General features: G+C 40.4%; 1 protein-coding gene across 1 annotated transcript in view; it reads left to right on the top strand.

The window, feature by feature from the left end:
- The window catches only part of NBAS (NBAS subunit of NRZ tethering complex), a 355,775-nt gene that overhangs the window by 123,512 nt on the left and 215,898 nt on the right, over nucleotides 1–16,365 (top strand). Inside the window, exons 22-24 of the mRNA XM_085016151.1 lie at nucleotides 2,587–2,670; nucleotides 8,089–8,242; nucleotides 14,806–14,991. Coding sequence (XP_084872277.1) covers nucleotides 2,587–2,670; nucleotides 8,089–8,242; nucleotides 14,806–14,991 — 424 coding nt within the window. The remainder of the gene's footprint in view (nucleotides 1–2,586; nucleotides 2,671–8,088; nucleotides 8,243–14,805; nucleotides 14,992–16,365) is intronic.

A 16,365-nucleotide genomic window follows, 5' to 3' on the forward strand; every position in this document is an offset into this window, starting at 1 on the left:
CCTCTACCTGCTACACAGGAGTCTAACCTGGTGGCCACCTACTGGCCAAAAGGGTGAGCTTTGGACTCTCACTGTCATGCTGTGTTTAAATCCTTGGCTCTGTCCTTTACTGACTTTATGGGGTGGGGGGCAAGTTAACCTCGCCTCAGTTTTCTCATATGAGGGCGATAAAATCACCTATTATATTAAATGGGAAAAACTAAATTAGGCATTGTGTATTAAAAGTATTTCTTCTGTCTGGTCCATAGTGAGAAATCAGTCAATATGAAAGCTCATGCTGTTGCAGGTCATTGCTAATATACTGCTACTAGTACTCTTGTCACCGTGTCAGTGGTGATCAGCACATTTAGAAACGTGTAAACATAGTTGTGCTGAGCCTTGAAAATGCAGCAGAAATACTCTGTTAACCCAGGACTCTTCAAGCCTATGCTTTGGACTGAGCCTCAGAGCAGAACTTATTTTTAATGCGTGTTTTGATAAAAATAGGTATGTGTTCTTACCCATTTCTGTTCACTGAAGCTTAACAGTTTTACAGTTTTCAAACTATCAAATAAATGTTACTTTGCTGAGATTCCCACGCTATTACTAATCATTTTATTAATAGCCCTTGTACCTGACACATACTTTGTAAGAAAATACATATCTCAACTTGTGATAATTTTTCTCAAATATTTTTGGAAAATGTTTTGTGTAGCTTATGGAACCGTGTCTGCTTTAATTAGAAGAGGCAATAATAGGTTGCAGTGTTAATTTTTTTTCCTTGTTCCTCAATTCATTGTTACAATTTATTCTTATTATTATCTTTGTATCCAAATGTTAACTTTTTTCTTTTTCATTTTCATTTCAGTGATCTGTGATAAAGTATTAGTTATTGATGGGGAAGAAAATAAAATAGGTTTTTACTTGGTGACAAATAAAATACTGTTGTTTGTTGCATCTATTCTAAATAATCAGCTATGTGATTCTGAAACTTAAAAACATGAAATTGTAGTCTTTGAAAATGCGTGTCTGGTACATAGTTTGTTAGGACATGATATGCTGGCTAAAAAGTGGGTAAAATACTGTGTTTTTAAAAATATAATAAATTTCTTATTGTGAATATCTGATGGGGGACTTTGACTTCAGATAATTTGCACCAATAGTAGTAACTTCAAAGGGGATGCTATTTGGTGAATGAAACCTGCCCATTTCCAGACCTTTTTAGCTTCTCTCTTCCTCCTAATCCCCAGTGGTCTCCTATTACCTTTTGTGTGAAGACTGATCTCTTTATCTGTGTCATTTCCAAACACTTAAGAAGTATTTCTTGAGTAAAGCATGTTTCATAACTTAGTAAGATAAGAAAGTACAAAACATCACCTCATAATATACAAAAATGCAGTCGTTTTTCTGGGGCTATGATGCTGCTGTTGATACTCAAATACGAGAAAAGATGTACTGAACTATAAAAGCAAGGCATTTAACATTTTCAGAATTTTTGTGTTCATTCTTAATTCAGGCCTGTTTTCATGGATTTATGGAATATTAGAGCTAAAAGATACCTTAGAGGTGATGTTTGAAGGGCTTCACTTTAGAAGGTCGTGTGTCAAGGACGGCATAGCTGGTTAGAAGACAGATCTGTTTCTGTTTCCCTCCTTGCCTGATGGGCAGCACACCGCTCTGCTGTGGTACTTTACTGTCTTTGCCTGACTCTCCCTTTTTAATTTATTCTGAATTCCATCCAATCAGGACTTGTCTTTGCCCTTAGATTCTCCTTCTGTCATTTGTCAGTGATATTTTTAACCTGTAGAATATTTCTTCACTCTTGCTGTTACCTATTCTTTAGGTCTAGGCTGTCTAATACAGTAGCCACCAGCCACAGGTTAACTAATTAAACAAAATTAATTGAAATTAAACAGTAAAGTTTTCTTTTTTAGTATCAGTGTCACATTTCAAGTGGTTAATATGGGTACATGTAGCTTAGTGCTTGCCATATTGAGTAGCACAGTTATAGAATATTTCTGTGATCACAGGAAGTTAGATTGTAAACTTCTGTTTGTTTTGTTTTTGGCTACACCTGTGGGATGTGGAAGTTCCAGGGCCAGTGATTGAACCTGGGTCACAGCAGTAACCAGAGCCAGCAACCCACTGAGCCACTAAGGAGCTCCTAGATTGTTAGCTTTTTGAGGGTAAGGGACCATTTATGTTGGTATTAAGACCATAACACGTGGACTTTTGATAAATATTTAAAATAAAAAATATTAAAGTATTTGATGTACAGTGTTGTGCCAATTTCTGCTGTATGTAGACTTCTGATAAATGTTTTAGAATTTGTATTCACACATGACCCATACCATCCTTTAGTTTCTTGCCAAATTTTTTTTGAATTTTCCTTTTCCTTTTGAACTATTTCATGATTAAAAAGAAATCAGCAATTTGGTATTTTTAATTTAAATACTGTATATGATATGTATCATGTACCGCTTCACATAGAAATCTTGGAGGTTTAAGGCTACAGAAATACTTTTGCATCATGTTCCTGGTGTGGCCAGCCATTGAGGTCATGTGTATTTTAAATGCTGATTATGCTTTGTTTTTTTTACTTTTAAGTTATGATGGTGACTCCTTGATGATCATTCCTTGGCATGAGCGTAAACACCGAGAAAAAGATTGGTGTGAGGAGCTGGAATGCAGGTAAGAATGAGCCAGCATGATGGATCCTTGATTTTTTTGTGGATTGGATGAATAGAAGGCCCTGTACAGGTGGTGTGTAGTGGACGGTTGTTTATTTGAGAGTTTGAGTGAACTTTTTTTTTTTTTTTTTAAACTTTTTACTCAAGGTTTGTTAAAAATTTGTTTAGTGTAGTAACATTAAATGCTACAAAGGAATTATTCTACGGGTGGTCCTTATATAATGACTATTTTCATTTCACTCTTTGACATATATAGGTATATTTTCCATAGTTATTATGGTATGCATGCAAATTTTTTTTTGTCTTTTTTTTTTTTTTTTTTTTTTTTGTCTTTTGTCTTTTGAGGGCTGAACCTGTGGCATATGGAGGTTCCTAGGCTAGAGATTGAATTGGAGATATAGCCACCGACCTACACCACAGCTTACGGCAACACCAGATCCTTAACCCACTTAGCAAGGTCAGGGATCGAACCCAAGTTCTCATGGTTGCTAGTCAGGTTTGTTAACTACTGAGCCACAATGGGAACTGTCAGTTTTGTTCTTGATTCAGTTTTTTTGTTTTGTTTTTTGCTTTTTGGGGCTGCACCTGCAGAATATGGAAGGTCCCAGGCTAGGGGTCGAATCAGAGCCACAGCTGCTGGGCCTACAGCAGTGTGAGATCCAAGCCACATCCGTGACCTACACCACAGCTCACAGCAACACTGGATCCCTGACCCACTGAGCAAGACCAGGATTGAACCCTCATCTTCATGGACACCAGTTGGATTCATTTCCACTGTGCCACAATGGGAACTCCTTGATTCAGTTTGAATTTTCACTTTGATAAGACTTAACCATGGAAAGCCTCAGCACATGGAGGCGTCAGGTCCTGCAGAAGGGGGTGGGGGCTGAGGTGTGGGGCTGCAAGTCCAGATGAAGAGCGTTTGCATCCCTTTATCTTCCAATTCTCAAAGTCAGGTAAATATTCCTTGCTGGTTTTACATTTCTCATGAGTCACCTTATGTTTTTGATTTTTTCAAAACTATGTATATGAATTATGTGTCTGATAAATGATGAATAAAAGCCCTTACAGGTAGTGCGGCCATGGCACATGAAATTTGGAAGGTCTCTTCATTTTATCGCCAGTGTTGGCAGTGTTCCTTCATTTTGTATCTTTAAGTTTTGATAACTGAGTTAATAGAATATGTAACCTTTAGTTACCTTTTTCACTTCAGTGAATTTTATTGTAATAGCAATTGAATGTCCTGCCGGGTCTTTGCTGTTATTAGCTTTTAAAAACTTGTTTTAAATTTAATTTTTGTATTAAAGTTGTATATATTTGCAAATAGATTAAAGATTTAATGTTTGCTACAAATCTTGTTTAAAAAAAAATAGGCAGGGGGTCCCCTGTGGCTCAGCAGGCTAAGGATCTGGCATTGTCACTGCTGTGGTGTAGGTTCTATCCCTGGCCCAGGAACTTCTGCATGCTTCCTGTGCAGCCATCCACCCCCCAAAAAAAGCAGAAAAGAAGCAGAAAGCAAAACTCATACCCCTTTGTTCTTCATCTTTATATCTTGCTCACCTACTTTGAATTCTTTTAAAAGATTCTTCTGGCATTTACTCAGGTCTCTGAATAACATAATTGGATAGCTTCTTGATTTTTTAGTTCTGTGGACTTGCTTTAGTGGATGATAATGGTTCAGTTTCTCTTTACTCCATATGCCCATTCCTCTTTGAGTATTTACATGACACTTGCACCCCTTTAAAAGTCTTTCACTGTCATTGCAGTGGAGTTTCATGAAAAAGTAGAGCTTAATGTGTGGTATGTATTAGCTATATTTAAGTAGAAGTCCTTGGTTACCAATCGTGATGAGAGCTTGAAGAGGCAGATACATTGAAAGGGCAGAGGCCGATGCCCGTGGATGCGGCGGGAGGGAAGGTGTGATCCTGTGGACCACAGCTCTTGAGTTGGAGATGGTGCTTCCCGCAGCCGAGCACTGATTCGCCTGATGCTTCCCGCTCTCCTTAGCCTGGGCCTTTGTAGGGTTCCAGCAAGGAGCTAAAAGGAATAAGGGCATTTCTTCTTAGACCAAGCACCGCAGGCTAAATTATAAGCAAAACTTGCTGCACCGAAACTCCTAAAACTCTGAAAATGAAAAGACAGGGAAAGTTTGACAGAAGAGAAGGTACTTTAAAAGATGATACAAATTTGCAGAACATAGCTTTTTATTTTTTATTTTTTTTAGGGGCCTTGCCGGTGGCATGTGGAAGTTCCTAAGCTAGGGGTTGAGTCTGAGCTGCAGCTGCTGGCTTAGGCCACAGCCACAGCAACGCCAGATCTGAGCCTCGCATCTGTGACCTACATCACAGCTCACGGCAGTACCAGATCCTTAACCCACTGAGTGGGGCCAGGAATTGGGAACCCAAATCCTCATGGATACTAGTTGGGTTCGTTACTGCTGAATCACAGTGGGAACTCCCAGAACCTATCTTTTTAAAGTCCATGTATTCTAGCCACAGCCTCTGTAGAAGCAATGCCAAGTAGTCATGCTGCGAGCCACACGGGAAGTCCAAAGTCCGGATATTCTATTACTTTTATTTCCCCTGAACCATTTCTCCCACCTTGTACCTTCCATCTCTGGCAATTGCCAGTCTGTTCTCTGTATCTACGAATTTGGTTGTGGGATATCTTGTTGCTTTTCCATTTGCAGTTGGGCTCTGAACAATGCAGGGGTTGGGGTGCTGGCCCTCTACGTGGGCAAAAATTTGCCTGTAATTTATTTCATTTTATTTTACTTTATTTTTTGCTTTTTAGGGCCGCACCTGCAGCATATGAAAATTCTCAGGCTAGGGGGATCAGAGCTGTAGCCACCAGCCTACACCACAGCCACAGCAGTGCAGGATCCTAACTGCGTCTGTAACCTACACCATAGCTCACGGTAACACTGGATCCCTGAACTGTGGAGTGAGGGCAGGGATTGAACCCGCATTCTCATGGATATTAGTTGGATTCATTTCAGCTGCGCCGCAGTGGGAACTCCTGCCTGTAATTCATAATTGGCCTTCCTTTCATATCCGTGTTTCTCTGTACATGGATTTGACCAACCCTGAATGGTGTCACTATGTAAATATTACTATGCTGTAATGTTTACTATGGTACATAACCTGCATGTAAGTGGACACGTGTGGTTCAAACCCGTGTTGTTCAAGGGTCCACTGTAATTAATGCTGTCCTCTGTTAGGTCCAGTAATACTGGAGGAAGAAGAGCCTGCAGTAGTTCTACTCATAAAGTACATAATCTAGCAGGAAAGACACTGCTTCTGTAAATTACTCATGTGATGAAAGGTTATGAAGGGGACATGCAGCGGCCGTAGGAGCATATAATAGGCAGACTTAAACTGGAAGGAGGCCAAGGAAGGTTTTCCTGGGGAAGTGAGGCGAAACCTGAGATTGGAAGGATGAGTGGGATTTAGCTCGTTGGAGGGCGAGTTTGGCAAATAAGGAGCATTAAGAAGGCTCATGGTGAGGTTCTCCTTCAAGGACTGAAAATAAGACCTATCTTGTTGAAATATACAGAACAGAAGTGAGCTTGACACCAAGATGAGGCTAAAATACTTTATGGCAGATGACAACCTGTAAAAGCAGCTGTGGGGAAGATATAATCAGGTTTCTGTTTAAAAAAAAATAACTATTACCTCAGGATATCATTAATTCAGTTTTGATCTTGTTGCATTTGAAATGCCTGAGAAACATCTAAGAGCAAATAGAAGGATGCCTTTTCCGCTTTTAAGTGAAGTCTGGGTCAGGGGTAAAAATATAGAGGTTGTTGTAATGTCTGTGGTAAATTATATTGTAGCATTGAAGGAGGGTGGTACCTAGAGAGTCCAGGGAGCAGAGAGGAACCTGGAGTGTTTGGAAGAGCTAGTATTTAATGGTCGCTGAAGGAGGACAGTCTAGCAAGGATGACTGAAGAGGAGCAGCCAGAAGATGGGATGTGTGTGGCTGGACAGTATGGCATACCGGAATGAAAGCTAAGGATGTTTCTGGAAGGAGAAAGTGATGAAGTCCTATCAAATACTGCTGAGGGGGAAATAAGATAAGGACTGAAAAAACAGCAAAGGGACTTAAAATTACTTGTGGGTACTTCTTTGAAATGGGGCAGCTTTAAAGGGAAGATTTTAGCAGAAGTAATGGGGAAAAGCCACTGGTCAGAATGGTAAAGACAGTCGTAAGACTAGTTAGATAAAGGAATATCAGTTGCTGTTGCACAATAGCTTGTCCAGGGCATGAAGGTAAAACACCCAAATATTGGTGAATTTTGGGTCAACTTATATATTATGACTGCTAGTAATTTCGGTGAAAATAACACCTGTAAATAAAAATTAAGCACCTATTCCGTGCCAGGCAGTGTTAGTGTTCTCTGTGTACTTTATTATTTTATTTTGAATATTCTTGCATGGTATTATTCCCATTTTTTATATGAATAAAATGAATCTCAGATTGGTTTTAAATAAATAACTTACGCAAGATTTCACAGCTTCCAGTGATGGAATTACACTTGGGTTCTGACTTCAAAGCCCATTCATTGCCTTACAGTAGTGACAATTACCCCTTATCATTTACTGCTGACTTACTTTAGATGAATGAATATTCCTCATGGAACCTGGCCTTTCCCCTATTTCTATCTGAAATACCTTAGTTTAAGTTAGTTTTTTTTTTCCCCATTTTCAGTCCTTAACCATTGAAAGCCATTGGTCAGGGTCATCCTTATAAAAACTCCTCATAATTTATGAGCCCTGTGATGTTTTCCCTGTTTACAGTCCTCTAGTTGGTGTTTCTTTTTCACTTTTGCAAATGTCAGTGCATTCCTCTGTTGCTGACCTACTAAAGTAATATAACGTCAGATAATATAATCAGCATAAATAAGGCATATTTCCTCTTATTTTTATGAACATGGAAAATAAGGCTTCTTAATTTATATTTGAATCAGGATCAACTGGAGGTGTTTTTGCTAAACTAGGCCTGGCTTGCCGTCACAGGGGACTGTGATTTAATAGGCCTGTGGCAGGCACCCAGCCATGTGGATTTTCTAAAAGCTTCTTAGGGTGATTCTGATTTTATTAAATACTCACTTGATTCATTTGTGGCATAGTTTTTTTTTTTTTGATTTATTTTCTATTCTGATTTTTTTAATTGGGAAAACTAGTAGGAAAGTAAATAAGCATTTGAAAAATGTCCCATTTATCTTATAAGTGTGCAGGTATGTATAGGTGCGCGCGCGCACACACACACACACACACACACGCACGCACGCATGCATACTGCCCATCTCAGTAACCTCTCTCTCACCATCTCCATCTCTGCCTCCCTCTCTTTCACAAAATTATAATTTCTCCCAGCATTTCAATCAATTACTAATTGTTCTTTTTGTGCTTTGCAGAATGGTGGTTGAGCCCAGTCTCGAAGATGAAAGTGAATTCTTGTACGCTGCACAGCCCGAGTTACTGAGGTACAGGACGGCCCGGCTGACAGTGGAGAAGGTTATGGACTGGTACCAGAGCAGAGCAGAGGAGATCGAGCATTTTGCTCGACAGGTGAGGCCAGCGGTGTCATGTCGGACCCTTGGCATTCAGTGTGTGCTTTGGCCACTGACAGCAGTGCCAGGGGTCAGTATGTGGTTTGCAAAGGATGGAATGAATATTTCTTACTACTTTTAATCATACATTCTTTGCCTCAGAAACTCTCGCCGGCTTTTTTTTGATTCCTAAAAAGCAAATACTTACAAGCAAAGTTGTTGAAAATCTTTCTTGAAAATGTAAGCTGCAAAATATGTACCTATTTTTCAGAATATCCATATATGCTTAATAGACTTAATATCATTTTAATTTAAAAGATTGTATCAACATAAAAATGCTTGATGAGTCCCCTGTCCTAGTGCACTAATCCAGCTGATTTTTATTTGGCTTTCCAGGAACCCTGTTTGAAGCTGTTTCTAATGCCTTGAGTCCAAGCCTGATTTCCTTCAGTTCCCATGTGCCTTTACTGAGATGCATAATAACTTCATTAGAGAGGGGGTGTGGAAGAGAGAGAGATGAGGGTTGTACTAAAGCTTAAGAGATCAAAATACACATCTCGACTCTTCCACTCATAGACCTGTTGACTCTGGACCTTGCTTTTTTCCAGGGAGTAAGGTCTTACCAGCGTCAGCGAAAATCAACAAAGAAAATTTTGTAGAAGAGAACATTAACAATTCTACTAATTGTGTTCTCTGCAAATGTAAGCAAGAGTTGTCTTCCTCCTAGAGAACAGAAGTTGGCAATTTGGAGCAAAGAGTGGCAGAATGCCCTTTGAAATCTCATTCAGAGTCTGGCCAGTGGTTGACTTTTTCATTATACTTGTGGTCTTGGCTTTGGATTTCCTCCCATCAGTTTTTCATTTGACAGGAAGGGTTTTATCCAGAGGGTCTGATGAGCAGGAAGGAATAAACCCTTTTGTTAAAATTTCTACTTAGTGTATCTGGCATGGCCTTGTGTCTCCATTTGATAGCCTTCTTGAATTTCTGCTTAATTTAATTCCTATTTTTAGTATTCATAGAATTGAAGATTAATTATTTGCTCGAGCCAATGGGACTATTAGAGATTAGAATTTTGGGGGGATGGGTGAGAATGTTTATGATTGACTTTTCAGGTTTTAGAAGATGGCTAAGGACATTTGAAAATGTTTAGCATTCGAAGATACCCGAGTGAAAAGACTCTCTGGAGGCGATTCAGTCTAATTCTCTATGTTGTAGGCAGATAAACTAGGTCCATACACCGTAAAAGAAAGTGAACCATTTGCTCAGGGATATGCAGTTGCAGAGCAAGACAAATCTAGGTCTCTGCCTAATCTTTCATATAGAGTCCATATAATTACACACTTACAGAATCCTAATGACTGAGAGCAAGAGCAAGATAAATTAATCTAAAAAAGTGGTCCTCTATTTTCAGACCCAGCGTATCTTTTCTGTAGTAAATATTTTGTAATGCTTCCTTACTATGCTGATGTGAAAATCATGGCCATATCTTATTTACAGAAATAATTACAAAAATTAATATAGGGACTTAACTGTGGTGTATGGGATAAGTAAAATAAGTAACTGCTTGGGCATGACGACGCTAAAAATGTGACTCAAGTCAGTGAGGAATCACTTTGAACAAGGTAGCTGACGTTGTAGACAGATTCAAGTGTATTGTTGAGTTAAACAACCACAAATTGCTATCTGGGATGTGAGCAAATGATGGTAAACATGTTTTTTTTTTCCCCCCTCAGGACATTTGAAAAGGTAGGCAGGGATTAAGACAAGGTGGTTGTGCTGGACCTCCCTGCCCATAGTGGGACGTCCGGCATCCTTGGCTTCCACCTGCTTGGTGTCAGTAAGTTCCACTGATACTTGGGTAGACAGAAATGCCGACCCAGACTGTCAGAACGTGTCCTGGTGGACAGTTCTGCTCCCACTAGACAGTAGTCTTAGACCAGCGTCATGCATCTGGACATGAGCAGTTCATACTGGTCACGTTAACAAAGGCATTATTATTACTTTGCTGATATAGCAGAAACTCATCTGGTGATAACTGATGAAGAAAGCTCTCAAGTGAGTTGAAGAGGTGCATTTTTTTGTAGTTTTTATAGGCAAATGTAGGTTATCTGCCATGTAGCTAGATAGCTTTTAAGACCAATGGCATCATATGATTTATAGGACTTTACAGACACTTGCAGTTTACTGTTGTCTCTGGCTAATAAGAAGAAGGATCCTGTTTGGACCAGTTTTGTCTGAGCACTTGGTGGTTTTTAGCTGAACTTCTAGATGTCGCATTTGTTATTTGCTGCCTTTTCGGTAGTAGCCATTGTAAGGACCGCAAGGTGATGTCTTGTTGTGGTTCTGATTTGCCTGTTAGTGATTTTGAACATCTCTTCATGTGCCCATTGGTCATCTGTGTGTGTGCTTTGGAAAAATGTCTATTCAGCTCCTCTGCCTATTTTTCAATCAGGTTTTTGTTTTTTGTGTGTTGTTGAGTTGTGCGAGTTCTTTATGTTTTGGATATTAACCCTTTATCAGATATATGATTTGCAAATATATTCTCCCATTTGGTAGGTTGCCTTTTTATTTTATTTTGCTTATGGTTCCCTTTTCTGTGCAGAAGCTTTTTAAAAGTTTGATATTTGTCTGACTTGTTTATTTTTGCTTTCGTTTCCCTTGCCTGAGGAGACAGATCCAGAAAGATACTCTAATCTGATGTCAAAAAATGTACTGCCTGTGTTTATTTCTAGGGGTCTTACAGTTTCAGGTCTTAGATGCAAGTCACTAATCCATTTTAAGTTGATTTTTGCATATGTATGAAATAGTGGTCAGTTTCATTCTTTTGCATTCTCTTCCTACACCATTCAAGAAGAGACTGTCCCCTCTCCATTGTGTGTTCTTTGTTCCTTTGCCAGGAAAAAAAAAAAAAAACATATATATATATATATATATATTTATTTATTTCTGGACTCTCAATTTTCTCTTGTCTTTTTTTGGTCTTTTTCTAGGGCTGCACGGGTGGCATATGGAGGTTCCCAGGCTAGGAATTGAATCAGCTGTAGCCACCAGCCTACACCACAGCCACAGCAACATCAGATCCTTAACCCACTGAACGAGGCCAGGGATCGAACCTGCATCCTCATGGATGCTAGTCAGGTTCGTTAACCACTGAACCACAACGGGAACTCCTGAATTTTCTCTTATTGATCTGTATATCTTTTTTTCTGCTAATACGAATTTTAGTTTTAAGTGACTGAAATTTGGGTTACACAAAATATTTATTCACGTTTTTAAGAAAGTAGCACTAACAAAAAGAAAAAGGACCATACTGGAATGCAAAATATTATTTTTACACCTACTTGTCTTTATTTGTTTATTTTATTAATACTTTATTTTTTTAGAGTTTTCAGTTTGTACAAAAATTGAATAGAAAGTACAGAGTTCCCATATACTCTCCTCACTTTCTGTCCTACTCACTATTTATCCCAGTTATTAACATCTTGCATTTTTAGTGGTATGTTTGTTACACAAAGATGTCTTTTCATGGACAAGTGGATAAACAGTGGTACATCCACACAGTGAAATATTACTCAGCTCTAAGAAAGAAATGATTAGTCAAGCCATTGAAAGATGTAGAGGAATCTTAAATGTATATTACTAAGTTCAAGAAGCCAGTCTGAACAGGCTATGTACTGTTTTTGCTAGAATGTCCCTTAACTCGAATCAGGCAAAACAATGGAGACAGGTAATAGATCTATGGTTGCCAGAGATTGATGGAGGAAGGAAGGGTGAATGGATAGAACAGAGATTTTTTTTATTTTTAGGGCTGCACCCGAGACATATGGATGTTCCCAGGCTAGGGGTAGAATTGGAGCTGTAGCTGTCAACCTACACCACAGCCACAGCAACACAGGGTCCGAGCCGCGTCTGTGACCTACACCACAGCTCAAGGCAATGCCAGATCCTTAACCCACTGAGTGAGCCCAGGGATCAGACCTGCATCCTCATGGTTACTAGTCTGGTTTGTTACCTGGTGAGCCACGACAGGAACTCCCACAGAGAATTTTGAAGGCAGTGAAAATACTCTGTATGATGCCATAATGATGGATGCATGTCTTATATGTTTGTCTAAACCCTTAGAGAGTAAACACCCACGTGAACCTTGGTGTTTAAACTGTGACCATTGGGTGATGACGGTTTGTCATATAGGTTCCTTGATGGTAACAGTTGTACTACCCTGGTGGAGGGTGTTTGTGATGCGATAATGTGGGAGGCTGTGTGTGGGTGGGGGCGAGACTGGTATACTCGCAGTGTCTCAGTTTCTAATCCTACTTTTTGTGCTTTGCAGAACAGTAGTTGAGCCATTTACACACACACACACACACACACAGATAGGTAGATAGGACATATATTCTCCCTGACTTCTGTTAGCTGCCTTCTTTCCAGCATGGCTCAGCTCTGCCACGCCACACTGTTCTTTGTCATCACTTTCTCAGTGTTCACTCCTGGTTTCCCTGGGGTCTGGCTACTCCTGCCACTGCATTGAAACTCCATCAGACAGGCTCCCAGTTTGCCTTTTAATGTCCGATTCCCTTCATTTGGTAACAAGACTGTCCTTGGACAACTGCTGTTTCCTCTTTTCTGCCATCTCTTCTTGGTAGTCTCTGCGAATCCATTTCACTATCTTCCTTGTCCTTGTCTTGGTTCATTTTCACCTCTGTGTGGTGCAGAGTCTTTGGCTTGCCCCTTAAATATTGTTATTCCCCAGGGGGCTGGAGCGTCACTAATAGAGGGTCTTCTAATACTTGTAATTGCAGTTCTCCTAATTAGTCTGCTTATTTTCAGTCCAGTCCATTTGCAATTCACTCATCATTCAGTAAATACTGAGTATTCTTTCCAAAGTGTAAGACTGTTTATGACATGCCTCAGTGAAAATCTTTTGATGATATTTGCATTTTAGGATAAACTATAAGTTCCTTAGCTTGGCAAACAATGTTCTGTTTCATTAGGTCTGTCCCTACTATTTTAGTCTCATTTTTCTTTCTTTCCTTCCTTTCTAGTGCCACATTCTTGGCATATGGAAGTTCCCAGGCTAGGGGTCGAATCGGAGCTGTAGCAGCCAGCCTCTGCCACAGCCACAGCAACGCTAGATCAGATCCGCGTCTGTGACCTACACCACAGCTCATGGCAGCGCTGGATTCTCGTCCCACTGAGCGAGGCCGGGGATCAAACAGGCATCCTCATGGACACTAGTTGAATTTGTTTCCACTGCGTCACGACAGGAACTCCTAGCCTGGTTTTTCATTGCTTCACTTCATACCTTCTTTTCGGTTTAGGGAACAGGTCGTACTTGCCCAGCACGTCTTGCCTCTCTGCCTTCCATGCTGTTCTGCCCTTCTTCTTCCCTCACTTACTCACATCCATTGATTCTTAAACTCTCATTTTACATGTTCCCTGCTCTGGGAGACTTTGTGACCCTCTCCCTTTGGGCTGTGGTGCCCTCTTCTTTGAGATCCCAGTCTCCTCCGCCCTTCGCCAATCATTCATTTACCAGATTGTGTTTCCCTGCAAGTTGGAGGCGTCTTTGAGAGCTCGTTTGGAGCTTCTAGCAGGGGAGCGCAGCTTCTCGTATACCCTTGACCAGTCAGTCCTCCTCCATCAGGGATGGTCGTCCTCCTCGGCTGAGTGTGCACCTTTGGGAGGGAGGGCACACCTGGCTAGCCAGCCACATCAGCCAGACCAACCCTGGCCACCAACAGGGTGACAGAGTCGAGCCAGGTTGCCCTCACATCCCAGAGACGTCTTTGAAGGAAGGGACCTCGTCTTACTTAGTTTTATATTCCTAACGCCTCGAATGGTGTTCAGTTTGTAGTAGGTCCTCGATTCATAATTGCTGTTCCAGGAGTGAGGGGGTAAATAAGGCACTCGGGGTTAAGGCTACACTAGATGATTTTACCATCACTTAGGCTATGTCATTTTATAAAGCTGATGAGGCAACAGGGAGTGAGCTTGCTGTGTACTGAGCACCTGTAGAAAAGCCCTTCTTTGTTTTTGGTCTCAAGGAGGTGTAAATATTTGAATTGAAATAGAGAAAGTGTCTACCAAAATTAGTTGCTCAGCAAGTATTTATCAAATGTCATCTATATGGGAGGCATTGTGGAAGGAGAGGCACCGAACAGGAACATGGAAGCTAGACACTCGTGTTGAGGAAGAGCGCTGGAGTGAAAACAGGATGCACTGGGCATTATCACTAACTCGCTGTAGGTTTTTTCCTGCTTAAACATTGTTTGGAGAATTTAAGTAGACAAATATGTGTAAAACTGCCTGGTAAAATGTAATGCTCTACAAATTTAATATGGTTGTCTTTTTCTAATTTTTACTTTCAGGATTTCTTGCTGATTATTTGATTCTTTCGAGACAGTTTGTTGCTGGTATATTTAATAAAGAACTCTAATGTTTTGCACTAAACAAGAAATGCATGTTCGTGGTAATATGATTTTGTATAAAATGATTATAAGAATTCTGTACTGGAGGTCTTTACTTTAGGATATATGGGAAAGATACAACACTCGTAGACTAACTGTCACATTTCCATTTTAGGTTGACTGTGCATTATCGCTTATTCGACTTGGAATGGAGCGGAATATTCCTGGTCTGCTGGTTCTCTGTGATAATTTGGTCACTCTGGAAGCGTTGGTTTATGAAGCTGGGTGTGATTTAACCCTAACCTTGAAAGAACTCCAGCAGATGAAAGACATTGAAAAACTAAGATTGCTGATGAATAGTGTAGGTTTTATGCTAAAACTTTTTAAGTATTCCCTGTGTCCTTTAATTCATGTGTGTCTCCAAGCCAAAGATGTAGTGCCCTTCAAGCCAGAGAACTTAGTCAATAAAGGAAACTTTCTTGACTTTTAAAAGAAAAAGTTCAAATTTAACGAGTAAATTACTGAAGGCATCTGAAACCATTTTGGCTTTTTTTGTACCTTCCTTGCACTTCATTCATACTCATCTGTGTATAATTCCCACCCCCTCCCCTGTCTAGCTAGGAATATTTCTAAACTAGCTGTCATATTAGTAATCTTTTTTTTTTTTTTTTCTCTTCTGCTTTTTGGGGCCACACCCATGGCATATGGAAGTTCCCAGGCTATGGGTCGAATTGGAGCTACAGCTACCGGCCTGTGTCACAGCTGTGGAATCTGAGCCACATCTGTGACCTACACCACAGCTCATGGCAGTGCTGGATCCCCGACCCACTGAGTGAGGGCAGGGTTCAAACCTGCATCTTCGTGGACCCTAGTCGGATTCCACAATGGGAACTCCAGTAATCATATTTCTAATCCTTTACTTTGTTAAAATTCCCAACTACTTATATATTCCAAGGTTTTTAAAAAAAGTACTGAAGGTCAGAGGGCCGGATGGTTGTGTAAAGGGAACATCTTGGCTTGAGGGTTAGTGTGTGTAGGAGAGTTTGCCCGACCATTCTTAGATTTTGGGGAGATCTCTCTAGGGAGAAAGTAGTCTCCAAAGGTAGGAACTGATTGCTCCGGAGCCCTCTGAGTAGAGAGCCAGCTTCGAGACAAGAATGATGGGCTATGGAGGTGGTTTGCATGGATGGAGAAAGGGCTGGAATTGCGGGGGGGGGGGCCCCCTCTTGTTCTTTCTTTTTTTCATATTCTTTTCTCTTTTCCTCTCTTTTCTCACCCCTCTCACCATCTTTTTTCCTCTTCTCTATCGCCCTTTTCTCTCTCCCTATTTCTTTTCTCTTTGCTAATTTCTTTTCATTATGATACAGCCCGTGAAAATTGAGTTGTGTTCCATGCAAGATGCCTCTTAAGAGGTTCAGGTGTATCTCCTGGGGTCATTAAGAGGAGGGATTGTGTAATTTCAGGGATAATGAGTAAGATGATGGGTGTCATTTGGAGTTTTATGAAGGTGGGTATGAAGGGGTCAAACAAACAGAGGAAAAAGATGCAAGAGAATCTGGGATTCTGTAGCTAGGGCTGGTTACTTTCTAGAGCTTCTTTATGTTTATCTGTGTCTCTGCTCTTTTCTGTTTCACACTTGCCGTTGGCCTATGGTCTCTGTTTCTTTCTGACTCTTTTCCACATGTACACTTTTGGGACAGAATCTCTCTTTGCTCTGGAAGACTCATGACTGAGG

This window comes from Sus scrofa, chromosome 3 (assembly GCF_054392235.1).
Source record: "Sus scrofa isolate SSC_HxYL_T2T_F1_AM1 chromosome 3, Sscrofa_HxYL_maternal_Yorkshire_Landrace_v2.0, whole genome shotgun sequence".
Taxonomy (NCBI): Eukaryota; Metazoa; Chordata; class Mammalia; order Artiodactyla; family Suidae; genus Sus; species Sus scrofa.